This window comes from Danio aesculapii, chromosome 2, assembly GCF_903798145.1.
Source record: "Danio aesculapii chromosome 2, fDanAes4.1, whole genome shotgun sequence".
NCBI classification, from domain to species: domain Eukaryota; kingdom Metazoa; phylum Chordata; class Actinopteri; order Cypriniformes; family Danionidae; genus Danio; species Danio aesculapii.
The window spans coordinates 48,254,390-48,271,308 of record NC_079436.1 but is presented as its reverse complement, the minus strand read 5'-3'; the positions used below and the strand labels follow the sequence as shown (position 1 = coordinate 48,271,308).

Below are 16,919 nucleotides of genomic sequence, written 5' to 3'. Positions count from 1 at the left end.
TTTATTACACAAATGAGGGTTAATATAAATAATCACTAAACACCGTGCTCTGACACAAATGAGCATGCATTTGACCATTAAAGCGCTCGCATTAAGATGGCGTTAGATGTGTGTGCTCTGCTTGTCTCTGAGGCTAAGCGCGCACACACACACACAGAAGCATGCGTGCTGCAAATGTTACATTACAGTACATGCTTTTAGTCATTTTCACGTGAAGCTGAGTTTTGCAGAGCAACAAATGTGTACAACTGGAAAGGAGGCGGTATATGACGCAATAATCGTTTATCTCCATTAATGTTTTTTTATAATCGTTTGAAGCTGAAATCGAAATCTGATTTTCGATTAACTGCACAGCCCTAATTACAGGTTTCCAGCTTTCTTCAAAATATCCCCCATTGTGTGCTCAAGTCAATCAGGTTTTGAACCGGTGAAGGGTGAGTAAATGATGACAGTATTTGGGGTTTAATAATTTATCAACAGGGCAAAGCATTAGAAATTCAGTTTGATTATCAGGGAACACATGATGAAATGTACAAAATATATAGTTCAAGGTGTCTCCCTCCCAAATGCATGAAGATGTCTGTTTACCTGCCAGCGACATCAATGAGATTTTGTTGAGTCACAGCGAAGAGTCTCTCTCTGTGTGCTTGCTTCATCTCATCTGTGATGCCATTTAAAAAACGCCCCAAACCTGCAGTGCAATGAAGACAGCCCCAGATGACAAGAACTCAAACACAAAATCTGTCAGCAAAGAGGTGCTGTTACGCTCTAAATTTCACATGTCCCTAGAATGTCCAAAGTTTCAGCTCCATAATAATAGTGATGAAACAAAGCTTTGAAACAAATGAACCAACTCCTTCGCAAAATGATTCACTGTTTGGAATAGTTCGAAACAGCACATGCCCGGGGACACCCAGTGGGTAAAAATGCTATTGTTATTATTATTAGTAGTAGTAGTAGTAGTAGTATTGTTATTGTTAGTAGTATTAGTATTCTTAGTATTCGTAGTAATGGTATTAGCAGTATTAATAGTAATATTATTATGGTTATCATTATTATTATTATTATTATTATTATTAGTAAGATTAATATCCTTAGTATTAGTAGTATTAGTATTAATATTATTATTAGGGACCGAGCACCAAACGGTGCAAGGCCCTATTGGAATTGCTCCGTTTTTTATTATTAGGGACCGAGCACCGAACGGTGCAAGGCCCTATTGGACTTGCTCCGTTTATTATTATTATTATTATTATTATTATTATTATTATTATTATTCTTATTCTTCTCCCGAATGAATCGCGATTTTGAGGGTCTAAACATGCCCGAAAACTCACGAAAATTTGCACACGCCCCAGAAGTGGCGAAAATTTACGTTTGTTATAGGCTTCGGAAGTGGGCGTGGCAAAATGACTCGACAGCGCCACCTAGAAAATTGATACGGACAAGCCCCCGAGCCACGAATCACGCACATGCACGAAAATTGGCACACACCTCAAACATGCCAAGACCTACAAAAAAGTCTCAAGGAGCGATATCTCAAACCCAACAGGAAGTCGGATATTTATGGCTTCCTGCGGCGAAAAAGTGGCGATTTTGCCATTTCCAGGCGTTGTACTTTAACGAACTCCTCCTAGGGATTTCATCCGATCGACACCAAAATTGGGTTATGTCATCTAAAGGCCTTGGCGATGTTAAATTGCGAAGCTTTAGAGTTTTCGTCGATGGGCGTGTCCGTGGCGGCCTCGTAAATTTTGACGACTCGCCACGAAACATCAAGTCGTTATAACTCAGGCATGCATGATCCGATCTGCCTCAAAATTCACACGATTGATAACCGTCCTGACCTGAACACGTTTACATGCCAATATCTCGATACAGTTATAGCGCCACCTGCTGGCTACAGGAAATGACATGATTTACAGTGAAACAAACTCCTCCCACAAATTTCATGATATCAGCACCAAATTTGAGTGGTGTCATCTGAAAGCAGTATCGATGATATATTGTGAAGATCTAGAGTTTTCGTCGCTGGGCGTGTCCGTGGCGGACTCGCAAACTTTGATGATTCGCCATGAAACATCAAGTTGTTATAACTCAGGCATGCATGATCCGATCTGCCTCAAACCTCACACATTTCATAAGTGTCCTGATCTGAACATGTTTACATGCCAATAACTCGATACAGTTATAGCGCCACCTGCTGGCAAACTTAAAATTGCCTATAACTCAGCCAAACAATATCCGATCTGCCTAAAACTTCACATGGTTGATAAGATTGCACTCCTGAAGACATCTACACGCCAATATTGAGTCACAGTCATAGCGCCACCTGGTGGCAACAGTAAAATTGCCTATAACTCAGCCACACAAAGTCCGATCAGCCTGAAAATTCACATGGTTGATAAAATTCCACTCCTGAAGACATCTACATACCAATCTTGATCAACTGTCATAGCGCCACCTGCTGACGGGAGCAAGTTTGGCATAAATCTGTGATTTTTCTCAGATTCTTTTTATGTATCGGCCTAAATTATTATTGTTCGCGGTTCTCTGTCGTCCTACGGGCGCCGGGCGGCGGTGAGCCCGGGTGCGAGGTCCCTATCATCGCTGCTTGCAGCTTTAATTAGGGACCGAGCACCTACGGTGCGTAGGCCCTATTGTATCTGTAATGTTTTTTATTATTATTATTATTATTATTATTATTATTATTATTATTATTCCGCCCCTAATCGGGGCACTTTTGAGGGTCTAAACGTGCTCGAAAACTCACGAAACTTTGCACACACATCAAACGCGGCGTAAATGGTCGGCTGATATGGGTCTCGGAAGTGGGCGTGGCAAAATGACTCGACAGCGCCACCTAGAAAATTTATACGGACAAGCCCCCGACACACGAATCACGCACATGCACGAAAATTGGCACACACCTCAAACATGCCAAGACCTACAAAAAAGTCTCAAGGAGCGATATCTCAAACCCAACAGGAAGTCGGATATTTACAGCTTCCTGCGGCGAAAAAGTGGCGTTTTTGCCATTTCCAGGCGTTGTATTTTAACGAACTCCTCCTAGGGATTTCATCCGATCGACACCAAAATTGGGTTATGTCATCTAAAGGCCTTGGCGATGTTAAATTGCGAAGCTTTAGAGTTTTCGTCGATGGGCGTGTCCGAGGCGGCCTCGCAAACTTTGACGACTCGCCACGAAACATCAAGTTGTTATAACTCAGGCATGCATTATCCGATCAGCCTCAAAATTCACACGTTTGATAACCGTCCTGACCTGAACACATTTACATGCCAATATCCCGATACAGTTATAGCGCCACCTGCTGGCTACAGGAAATGACATGATTTTACATTGTAACAAACTCCTCCCACAAATTTGGTCATATCAGCACCAAATTTGAGAGGTGTCCTCTGAATACTCTAGCGATGATATATTGTGAAGGTCCAGAGTTTTCGTCGATGGGTGTGTCCGTGGCGGCCTCGCAAACTTTGATGGTTCGCCACGAAACAGGAAGTTGTTATAACTCAGGCATGCATGATCCGATCAGCCTCAAAACTCACACATTTGATCACCAACCTGACCTAAACACGCTTACATGCCAATATCCCGATACAGTTATAGCGCCACCTGCTGGCGCCACCTATAAAAATTAAACGGACAGGCCCCCGAGCTACGAATCTCGCACACGCACGAAACTTGGCACACACGTCAAACATGCCAAAACCTACGAAAAAGTCTCTTGGAGCGAAATCTCAAACCCAACAGGAAGTCGTATATTTTTAGCTTCCTGCGGCGAAAAAGTGGCTCTTTTGCCATTTCCAGGCTTTGTACTTTAACGAACTCCTCCTAGGGATTTCATCCGATCGACACCAAAATTGGGTTTTGTCATCTAAAGGCCTTGGCGATGTTAAATTGCGAAGCTTTAGAGCTTTACTCGATGGGCGTGTCCGTGGCGGCCTCGCAAACTTTGACAATTCGCCACAAAACAGAAAGTCATTATAACTCAGGCATACATGATCCGATCTGCCTCAAAATTCACACAATTGATAACCGTCCTGACCTGAACATGTTTACATATCAATATCCAGTTAAAGTTATAGCGCCACCTGCTGGGAACAGTAAAATTGCCTATAACTCAGCCACACAATGTCCGATCGGCCTGAAAATTCACATGGTTGATTAAAATCCACTCCTGAAGACAACTACATGGCAATATTGAGTCACAGTTATAGCGCCACCTGCTGTCAACAATAAAATTGCCTATAACTCAGCCTAACAATGTCCGATCTGCCTGAAACTTCACATGGTTGTTAAGACTCATCTCCTGAAGACATCTACATGCCAATATTGAGTCACAGTCATAGCGCCACCTGCTGACAGTAGGTAGTTTGGCTTATAACTCATCCACACAATGTCCGATCAGGCTGAAACTTCACATGTTTGATGAGTTTCCACTACTGAAGACATCTACATGCCAATATTGAGTCACAGTCATAGCGCCACCTGCTGACAGGAGCAAGTATTGCATAAATCTGTGATTTTCTCAGATTTTTTTATGTATCGGCTTAAATTATTATTGTTCGCGGTTCTCTGTCGTCCTACGGCCACCGGGCGGCGGTGAGCCCGTGTGCGAGGTCCCTATCATCGCTGCTTGCAGCTTTAATTATTATTATTATTATTATTCCGCCCCTAATCGGGGCACTTTTGAGGGTCTAAACGTGCTCGAAAAGTCACGAAACTTTGCACACACATCAAACGCGGCGTAAATGGTCGGCTGTTATGGGTCTCGGAAGTGGGCGTGGCAAAATGACTCGACAGCGCCACCTAGAAAAGTGATACGGACAAGCCCCCGAGCCACGAATCACGCACATGCACGAAAATTGGCACACACCTCAAACATGCCAAGACCTACAAAAAAGTCTCAAGGAGCGATATCTCAAACCCAACAGGAAGTCGGATATTTACAGCTTCCTGCGGCGAAAAAGTGGCGTTTTTGCCATTTCCAAGCGTTGTATTTTAACGAACTCCTCCTAGGGATTTCATCCGATCGACACCAAAATTGGGTTATGTCATCTAAAGGCCTTGCCAATGTTAAATTGCGAAGCTTTAGAGTTTTCGTCGATGGGCGTGTCCGTGGCGGCCTCGCAAACTTTGATGACTCGCCACGAAACAGGAAGTCGTTATAACTCAGGCATGCATTATCCGATCAGCCTCAAAATTCACACGTTTGATAACCGTCCTGACCTGAACACGTTTACATGCCAATATCCCGATACAGTTATAGCGCCACCTGCTGGCTACAGGAAATGACATGATTTTACATTGTAACAAACTCCTCCCACAAATTTGGTCATATAAGCACCAAATTTGAGAGGTGTCCTCTGAACACTCTAGCGATGATATATTGTGAAGGTCCACAGTTTTCGTCGATGGGTGTGTCCGTGGCGGCCTCGCAAACTTTGATGGTTCGCCACGAAACAGGAAGTTGTTATAACTCAGGCATGCATGATCCGATCAGCCTCAAAACTCACACATTTGATCACCGTCCTGACCTGAACACGCTTACATGCCAATATCCCGATACAGTTATAGCGCCACCTGCTGGCGCCACCTATAAAAATTAAACGGACAGGCCCCCGAGCTACGAATCTCGCACACGCACGAAACTTGGCACACACGTCAAACATGCCAAGACCTACGAAAAAGTCTCTTGGAGCGAAATCTCAAACCCAACAGGAAGTCGTATATTTTTAGCTTCCTGCGGCGAAAAAGTGGCGTTTTTGCCATTTCCAGGCGTTGTACTTTAACGAACTCCTCCTAGGGATTTAATCCGCTCGACACCAAAATTGGGTTTTGTCATCTAAAGGCCTTGGCGATGTTAAATTGCGAAGCTTTAGAGTTTTACTCGATGGGCGTGTCCGTGGCGGCCTCGCAAACTTTGACGATTCGCCACAAAACAGGAAGTCATTATAACTCAGGCATACATGATCCGATCTGCCTCAAAATTCACACAATTGATAACCGTCCTGACCTGAACATGTGTACATATCAATATCCAGTTAAAGTTATAGCGCCACCTGCTGGGAACAGTAAAATTGCATATAACTCAGCCACACAATGTCCGAACGGCCTGAAAATTCACATGGTTGAATAAAATCCACTCCTGAAGACAACTACATGCAAATATTGAGTCACAGTTATAGCGCCACCTGCTGTCAACAATAAAATTGCCTATAACTCAGCCAAACAATGTCCGATCTGCCTGAAACATCACATGGTTGTTAAGACTCATCTCCTGAAGACATCTACATGCCAATATTGAGTCACAGTCATAGCGCCACCTGCTGACAGTAGGTAGTTTGGCTTATAACTCATCCACACAATGTCCGATCAGGCTGAAACTTCACATGTTTGATGAGTTTCCACTACTGAAGACATCTACATGCCAATCTTGAGTCACAGTCATAGCGCCACCTGCTGACAGGAGCAAGTATGGCATAAATCTGTGATTTTCTCAGATTTTTTTATGTGTCGGCTTAAATTATTATTTTTCGCGGTTCTCTGTCGTCCTACGGCCACCGGGCGGCGGTGAGCCCGTGTGCGAGGTCCCTATCATCGCTGCTTGCAGCTTTAATTATTATTGTTATTGCCTAATATCAGATGGCTAGAAAATGATAATTTGTTTTATAAATTGTTCAAATATTGTCCAGAGACAGATGCGTACACCATAATGTTATAGAAAATTCACTTTAATGTGTGATAGGACTAAAAAAAGGTCATAAAAACAATTCAAACGAGTAGCGGCTTGAACCCGTATTTCATACAAGCTGATAGTCCCTGCAAGAACAATAATTATCTGAATGCGTTTTAAACTCCCGATATACCGTTTTCTGAACTGTCAAACTCAACTAAACTCAAGCTTTAAATCGCAAACTGCAACATTAAGAACTAAAGCAGGGTGAAAGTGTAAAACGCATGACAGGATCTCATTTAAGCATCCACATAAATATCATGATCTTTTTACAAAACATCACTCTAGATGTGCTCTATAAGACTGACCCTTATCTGAAGGAGCAACAGGAGCATCGACAGCAGAGAAAACCGAGAGCTTGGCCTCATCGATGTCCTGCTGGGTGAATTTCCCTGCTCGTGCCCACTCCACTCCACCACGAAAAGCGGACAGTGTCTGGGTGGAGTTTGGGTCTCTTACAAATAGAGAAAATAAAACATGATCAACTTAACATATAAAAAAAATTAATGTGCATCTCACAAACTTTCATTCATTTGTACCTGTAGGAATAAAAAGAGAACAGGCCGCCTCCCCCCATTCTAGCTCCGCCCCCATACGCTCCGCCCTTCTCTCTGATCTCTCCATGGAGGAACTTGGCGGTCATCATCCTTCCTAAAATACACAGACTGAGAGAGACAGATGACAAACTGTGAATGATCTGTTCAAAGAATGGCTAAAGCGATCATCCTTATTGTCGAACCCTGCTTTTAAGAATTATTATCTGGGAAAATTATTTTCAACCAGCCAAAGTGGCAAGTGGGAGTGTCTGTCTTACCTGACACCCCAGAAATCTACCCGCATTTGGCGGGTGTGAATGTAAAGCCCTGATTACTACTAAAAATTATAATATTAACAACAACAACAACAACAACAACAACAATAGCAATATTAGTACTACTACTAATAATAATACTACCATTACTACAACTAATAATACTACTACTAACAATACTACTACTACAATAATAACAATAATATTAATACCACTAATACAAATACTACTATTACTAATACTACTACTAACAATACTAATACTAGTACTACTAATAACAATACTAATACTACAAATACTACTACTACTAATAATAATAAGAATAACAACAATATTTATACTAACACTACTACTGATAATAATAATAAAAACAACAATAACAATATTGCTACTAATACTATTTATACTACTACTACTAATAACAAAACTACCACTACTACCAATACTAATACTAACACTACTAATAATACTTATACTAACACTACAAATACTACTACTACTAACAATAATAATATAAATAATGATAATACTAATAACACTACTACTAATAATAATAATACTAATAGCAATAATAATAATAATAATAATAATAATAATACTAATACTACTAATACTAATACAATTACTACTAATACTAAGGATACTACTACTACAAATAATAATAACAATACTACTACTACTACAAATAATGATAATACTAATAACACTACAACTAATATTAATAATAATGATAACAATAATAATATTACTATTAATACTGCTAATACCATTACTACGAATACTAAGAATACTAATACTACTAATAATAACAATACTACTACTACTACTACTAATAATAATAATAACAATAGCAACATTACTACTACTACTACTGCAATAATAATAATACTAATACTACTAATAATACTATTACTACTAATAGTAATACTGATACTACTAATAACACAAATACTACTAATAATATTATTACTACTAATTCTATTACTACTCATACTAATATTAGTACTACCAATAATAACAACAATATTAATACTAATACTACTAATATAAATACTAATATTACTACTACTACTACTACTACTTCACTAATAATAACAATAGTAATACTACTACTACTACTAATAACAATAATATAAATACTAATACTACAATTACTAATACTACTACTAACAATACTAATAATAATAATAATAATAATAATAAAAATAACAATATTATTACAACTATTACTACTAACAACAACACAATAATACTACTACTAATAATACTAATACTTACACTACTAATATTACCTCTATTACTACTACTACTACTATTAATACTAATACTACTACTAATAATATTAATAACAATAATAATGTTAATACTAATAAAACTACTACTAATATTACTACTACTACTACTAATAATAATAATAATAACACAACCAATACTAATACTATTACCAATAATAATAATAATAGTAGTAGTAGTAGTAGTAGTAGTGACAATTTTGATTATACATTTTATAAGAAGAATACTAATAATTATTATAGTAATATATAAAACTTGTGCAGCCTTATCCAACCTTATAATAAACATTTTTGTGTGATTGCTGTACCTTGCATAATCAGCATGTGTAAACGGGACCGTCCGCACACACTCACTGACGAAGTTCACATTGAAGGGAAGCTGGAAATACGTCTTCATCTGACAGGGTTTAAAATGAGCCTCCTGACAGGATGGAGGAGGAGATCAGTAAGAATGCTGTAGATGAAGGAAATCTGGACGTTGCTGTGATGTTGCATGTAATGTTATGTAATGCATAATTGTACTTACTGAGATGAGTTTACGAGTCGCTGCTGCTTCAGCTTCAGGATCTAAAGCTCTCTATGAGAAGAAACAATAGGTTCATATTCATCTAAATACAATAAACTTAATTTTGACTTATTTATGAGCAATATACACGTTTATTTTTATATTTTTATATACAGTGAAGATAAAAAAATAAATAAAATAAAAAAGTTCACAAATGCTTTTTTTTCTCTACCAGAAATAATGCAATCTTTGTTTAAAAACCAAAGAAATTTTAGTTGCAGTTATGCTACGCTATCTGAGGGTTTAAAATGAAAGAGAAACATGCAGTTTACGATTAAAAATCTTAAAATTTCCCATTTTAATTGACTGAAACCAAAGTCAATTAAAACTAGAAATTAAACAGGATTTTATCTAAATTGAACGTTGCTCTTTCATTTTAAAACTGTTGAACTACATTTAAAAGATCTTCAACTTAAAAATACATAACATTAATAATATGCAGAGTTTAGTTTCTGACCTCTACAACAGTTGGTCTGACAGGTTTGCGCTCCTTCCTGTTTCCTGCTATATTCCCAATAAAGTGCTCCACCTCTGCTGCTACATCAGGCATCTTCTGTGGTGTGGCGTTCAGAGCACACCTGAAACAGTAACATTAAATTAAGCATTAATGTTTATAACAAAGTAATTAATAATAAAATATATAAGAAATTAATACTTTAAATAAAGAGTAATATTAATAATATATTGCATATTATTAATTCATAATTTAAATAACAATACTTCCATTTCTTTAGACCTATTTCTTATTAATAATTATATAAATGAGCACATTTTAATATTAATAATTGCCTAAATAACTTATTAATATAATTAAATATTAATATGCCTAAATAAACTGAAGTATTAACTAAAGTATTAAATAACTAATAATACAATATATTTTAATTAATACTTTAAATAATAATGAATATTTTTAAACAAATTATTAATTTTATTTAGACATATCTCTTATTAATAATTATGTAAATTAACATAAAAATAATATTATTATGTCTAAATAAAATGGAGTATTAATTATCAGTTAAAGTATGAATAAATTAATAATAAAGTATATTATTTTAACACTTCATCCACAGTGATGTTTACCTCATGTTCTCAGGATTGAACAAGTGTCTCTTTATGCGGGGAAGCTTCCTCAAAACTGACGTCAGGTCAGTCATCTCAGCTATTCTTTTCATAAACTTGACCTGAAATAAAAACAGTGTAACTTTATGAAGCTGAGTGTTGTTGTCCATCTCCTAAAATCCGCCTGGAGCAGGACACTGACCTGGTCCATCCCGCTGAAGCTCTCCTGCAGGTCTGCTGTGGGCGTGAGCGATCGAGCCGCTCGTGTCATCGCGTACATGTGACCAGAGTAAGAGATGCCATTGGACAGTTCCTGAGCTGACATCATCACCAGCACACGCAGACGCTCCTCATCATCAAAACGAGGACTGAAGATTTACACACACACACACACAAACAAACATTCAGTATCAGTTTAAAGTGATTTATGCACCTACACAGTGTAGAGCTGCACAATTCGGAATAAACTGGAAACCAAGTTTTTTTATTACATTATTCCTAAACAAATTAGCATGTAATGTACAGATTTGGGGCAGTACGGTGGCACAATGGGTAGCACATTTGCCTCACAGCAAGAAGGTCGCTGGTTTGAGCCCCGGCTGGGCCACTTTGCATTTCTGTGTGTCTGAGTTTGCATGCTCTCCTCGTGTTGGTGTGGGTTTCCTCCAGGTGCTCCGGTTTCCCCACAACCCCAAAAACATGTGTTACAGGTGAATTGGGTAAGCTAAATTAATAGTGTGTGTGTGTGTGTGTGTGAATGAGAGTGTATGGATGCTTCCCAGTAATGGGTTGCATCTGGAAGGGCATACGCTGCGTAAAACATATGCTGGTGGTTCATTCCTCTGGTGAACTCAGATTAATAAAGGGACTAAGCCAAAAAGAAAATGAATGAATGAATGTACAGATTTGTATATTTTGTAAATAAAAAACGTAATTCTTGCAGTATTTAAAACTAATTATTTTTAATGATTTTTATTTTGTACATTCGCTAAAAATTAGATTTTTATTGATTCATAACTTGTTCAAATAATTCACCTAATTAATGTACTACTAAATGATTCAGGCATTTTTATTTTTTAATGGATGATTTAATGACTTCATAAACTCTTCAGCAGACTGTAATTCAATTCAGTGCCACTTAAATATGATTTAATGCATCTTAACATGGCCATATGCACAGACTAAATTTTAAATAAGTAACCTGTTATCTATTAAACTAATTTGTAATTACTGCTAAACCTGCTTAGTGCACCATTTCGATTTTGTTAACTACGCATTTGATGTACAGGGTTCCTAGTCTAAACTAAACGCCAAATTCCCTGATTTTATGGACTAAAAAGCTGAATTTTGAACAGGAATAATGAACAGGAAAAACAGGCAGATGTTGTGTTGAGCACAGAGCAGACAAAAAAAATAAATACAAAGAATTACCCAGAGATAGTACTGTAACGGTTATAACCTGGTGACTGAATTTGACCTAATAATTGCTGGTTGACAAGCAGTAAAGAAAAACAATAGCACTAAAAACTGCCTAACCATACAACAGCCTAACATACAAAAGGAAAGGAAAAAAAAAAGTTCATAAAATGTTTTTTTTTTTCACAAATAAAGTAAAAATGGCATCATTGTTATTTTTGTTTGTCATTTTTACTTATTATGTTTCTGTTTTAACATACATACACACATATACATACATCCATACATATAAATTACACACACACACGCGCACGCACGCACGCAGACACACACACACACACACACACACACACACACACACACACACACACACACACACACACACACACACACACACACACACACACACACACACACACACACACACACACACACACACACACACACACACACACACACACACACACAATCTCATTTTCATTGTCTAGAAACAGACTTTCCTCGCTACTGTCGCCACTGGCTTGCTTGGTTTGGCACTTGTGGAGCTGTGCATCGATGGATTTACTCTTCAGTGTTTGGACTTTCAGCAGTGAAATTTAAACCACACTGAACTGAACTCTGAAAACCGGACTGACACGGTTTTAATTTACTAGAACTTCTATGTTAAGCTGCTTTGACACAATCTACATCATAAAAGCGGTATAGAAATAAACATTAATTGAATTGAATTATAAAATTACATGATATTCCAGCATTTTCATAACCTGTGGGAAAATAATTTATTGGCTTAATATAAAAAGTAATTTGCTAATGTTGCAGACATTACAAAATGAAAATGACTAAAACGTTGCCTCACATTTGAGTTTAAATCAAATGTAAACAAACAAAATTGATCTAAAATATGAATAAAATCGCAGATTGATGTATGAGCAGCTCACAAATGAGTTTTGGCAATGGGCCAGGCTGTTGTTTATTCCATTGTTATGTAAATCTGTTGCGTTTTGTTGAAATGGTCTTATATTTTTACATTTACTTTAAACTTTTAATAAAGTGCTCAATTTAAAGATTTCTTTAATGCGATCAACCATCATTTTTGTGGGTCTTTTTTTGCCACAAGTACTGTATAAAACAAAGACTAACCTGTTGAATAGGTCGCTCCACAGCTGAAACATGTCTGGCAGATTCCTCTCCAGACAGGAAGATGACAAGATAATACCCTAAAAATGTAAACACAGACAATCACACCCTCGCTCTCTCTCCAATGCAAGCAACACAAGCTCAAAAAGTGCACTCCGACGACAAATACAGTCAGTCCAGACGTGCAGTCAATGGAATTAGACAAAAAAAACAATCATTCACAGAGGTGGAGGAGCCATTCACAAAGAACAGTGTTTGAGCTTTCAGCAGTGAAATTTCAATTAGACTGAACTGAACTTCAACTCTGAACTTCAATTCTGAAACTGACAGTAATGAGTGCTGCGTTGTAAACGTTTAATCTTTAAGAATTGTTTTATCTTTACACTGCATTTAAAAAAGGTGCTGCTCATGTGCGAGATGCAGTAAAAGATGCGAGTGTATAATGGTCACGCACATCTATCAACCACGTTTACATAGAACAACGAAAACACAAGATTCTGTCTCATCTTATGTGCATGTAAGTTAGTCTTACTGTCCCTACTTAGTCCTTTTCTATACACACAAACAAGACTGAACAGGCAGCTGTTGTCCACTGCGTTCTCTGTTATAGATGAACACAGTGCTTGCGTTTCCATTTAAAGAGATTTCAGTTTTGAAGTTTACTGAGTCTGAAAGTTAATACACAATTATTGCTTTTCTATTGTTTTAGGAGAGGCCTGAGCTTAACCTTTGAAACATTAATACCACCGGTTTCCTAATTTTTATTTATTTTTATATTATATATTATATTATATATTTTATATATTTATTTTTTAATTATTTTTAATTTTAAGTTTTATTTCTCATTATTGTGCTTTTTTGTTCTTTTGCATCTCTTTTCATGCTTTTCAGTTCTGTAGTTGATTGTAACAATACACTAGGCCTGTTATGATTTCTATTTTTTGTTGTACAATATATTGCACCAAAATATATTGCGCTAAACAATAATAATGTCATTTTAAGACCATTTCATGCCACTCATTATATAAAGAGTGGCCAGAATAACAATATAATATCATCACAATGCAAGTTCACTCTTCCAAAGAACTCATATTTTATTCTTAAGAATATTTAATTTAATTATAGTCATTTTAACAGTTTAATAATGAGGCATTGGAATCAGAATGTGGAAATGCAGATCCTAAATAAATAATAATGCATTTTAATAAAACAGTGCAAGATCAAAAGTAACAGAGGCTGCGATATCTGCTATCAGATCTACTTCACGTTGTCAGGCACCCACATGAAAATATACTATAGTAGTATTATACTAGTAGTATAATAGTATATAGTAGTAAATATACTATAGTAGTACTATAGTAATTTATAGTAAATACTATAGTGTTTTCTTAACCATACTGACCCTGACACCTCTAGTAGAGATAGAGAGGTTACACAATCAGCTAAATGGTTGCTATAATTGGTTATGTATGGGCAATATATATTGCATGACCAAAAATGATTGAGCTCATGTCTATGTGTTGTGCGATTAGTCGATATAATAAATATTGTGACAGGCCTTCAATGCACTTCTGTCTCTTCAAAAAAAACAACAACAACAACATGCACTGGATATTTGTTGCTTATGCCTGTTGTATCAAACTGTGACCCCAAAACTGAGGCATGTATCGAAACCGTGACTTCAGTGTACCACTACACCCCAAGCAAACTCAAATGATGGATAAGGCAAAGATCAATACCTGCTCGTACAGATCAAGATCTTCAGTGTCTGGGATGATCTGCGGAGAAACAGACAGTCCTCCGGTCTTCAGCTCAATGCGCTGGGCCTGCTGACGGTAATCCAGCTTCCCACTGCCCATCCTGAGAGCACATCAGTGCCATCACTTACTTTAGTTTGTTAGCCGTTTTCAGAGGGTTTGTACAATGTGTGTTACATGCTTATTGAAGTTTGTACTATTTCATCTGTACTTATTTTGTCCTCAACACTTAACTAGGGGATTGTTTTACTGTCTAAAATGAACAGAAAAATATAAGACTGTAAACACAACAGGAACTCACTTTGACAAGTGCATAAAAAGATATCTGCAACTCTTTAAAGGAGTAGGAGAAATATATTTTACAGGTCATAACATCTGGAGAAAAAAATGGATTGCGTGATCTTTTTAGTCTGCATGTGTTGAGCGGCTGTGTTTGATAACACTATCAAAATACACCTGAAAGATGTGTAAAAAAAATGCTTTAGGCTTTCTTTTCTTTTTTTAACAATCATATATTTTTTTATTTTTTTATTTTTATTTTTTAACAAATATATTCATATATTCAACTAGTAACAAGTATAGACATTTACAACATCGCACAAGATCCATTTATCTAAATAATTCTGTTCTCCTGACTCCAATTTACCACACTTTTCTCCAAAATATGAAGTGTTTTTTCAACAAAAGTAGTAATAATAGTTTCTTGTGCATGAAAATTAGCAGGACAAGAATCATTTCTGACACTCAAGACTTGAGTACTTATGTTGAAAATGTAGCTTTGCATCACATGAATGAATTACAATATACATACAAATTTGAAATTGTAATAGCATTGTATAACATTGCTATAATTTTAATCAATTAGAATTGCATACTATATATACACAGTATATATATACAGTATATTTTCACACAAATCAGTTTGATGTGTATATACTGGATAATGTATATGGTATTTTACAGTACATAGCAGTGATAAAGCGGTTTCCTACTTGGTAATGACGCTGCAGAACAGAGGAACATAGATCTTGAGGTCTTCAGGGAGGGAGTTGAAGTTGCTCATTGCTCTGAAATACACCATGCCGTTGGTGGGCTGCTCACAGTACTGTACAGGTATACCACCTTCACACACACACACATAAACAATGAGGCAGTTCACACACTAAGCGGCTTTAGCATTCAAAAACATTTATGTTTATTTTATGTTTCAAGTAGAAACTATAAAATAAATATTTTGATTCAACATAAAATTTATACAGATTGTTAGATTTTAGCGTTTAGGCAATGCTTTGTTTTTATTGAGAGGCAGCATTTAAATGAGTTTATAGACATTTTTACAGACCATTTATTAAAGCGCCAGAACAGTATTTGTATATTCTACATGTTTGAAATGACCAAAAAAATTATGTAATGACAAATTTTTTTATTTTTCTGTATAATTTTCATCGTCCCTTTACTGTATATACAGTTGAAATTAAAATTATTACCCCTCATGTGCAATTTTAATTCTTTTTAAATAATATTCTAAGTCAGTGTTTCTCAAGCACGTTCCTGGGGGCCCACCAGCTCTGCACATTTGCCATGTCTCCTTAACCAAACACACCTGATTCAGATCATCAGCTCATTAGTGGAGACTGAAAGACCTGTAATAGGTGAGACAGACAAAGGAGACATCCAAAACATGCAGTGTTGGTGGTCCTCCAGGAACGTGGTTGAGAAGCACTGTTCTAAGTGATGTTTAAAAGAAAGAAACATAATAGTTTTGAAATCATTTTGCAAATCACAATCACATAAAGCATAAGAGTGATTTGTTATGTAGACAATCGAAAAAATATATATCTTAACCCTTTATCAACCCCACCAAGGTATGGTTTTTCACCAAGTAATGATTTTTTTCAGGGTTTTCACCCTTAATTGATAGGGGAGTAGAGAGTATTGGCAGGAAAGTGTGGGGATCAGAGAGAGGTGAAGGATCTGCATAGGACCACAAGGCGGGAGTCGAACTTGGGTCGCCGTGAGCACCGGAGTGCATGTGTCGACGCACTAACCAATTACACCACTTGCGCCGACACCAAGAATTTTCTTTAATTAACTCCTAACGTCGCTAGTTAGTTC

The 16,919-nt window shown here is 36.9% G+C and overlaps 1 protein-coding gene across 1 annotated transcript in view; it reads right to left on the bottom strand.

The window, feature by feature from the left end:
• pitrm1 (pitrilysin metallopeptidase 1) overlaps window positions 1-16,919 on the bottom strand; it is a 40,739-nt gene that overhangs the window by 1,261 nt on the left and 22,559 nt on the right. The window contains exons 16-26 of the mRNA XM_056481330.1: window positions 15,797-15,926; window positions 14,787-14,907; window positions 13,051-13,127; window positions 10,697-10,862; window positions 10,516-10,616; window positions 9,887-10,007; window positions 9,391-9,441; window positions 9,173-9,285; window positions 7,301-7,426; window positions 7,070-7,215; window positions 589-691 (exon numbers count right to left, since the gene is read on the bottom strand). Coding sequence (XP_056337305.1) covers window positions 589-691; window positions 7,070-7,215; window positions 7,301-7,426; window positions 9,173-9,285; window positions 9,391-9,441; window positions 9,887-10,007; window positions 10,516-10,616; window positions 10,697-10,862; window positions 13,051-13,127; window positions 14,787-14,907; window positions 15,797-15,926 — 1,255 coding nt within the window. The remainder of the gene's footprint in view (window positions 1-588; window positions 692-7,069; window positions 7,216-7,300; window positions 7,427-9,172; window positions 9,286-9,390; window positions 9,442-9,886; window positions 10,008-10,515; window positions 10,617-10,696; window positions 10,863-13,050; window positions 13,128-14,786; window positions 14,908-15,796; window positions 15,927-16,919) is intronic.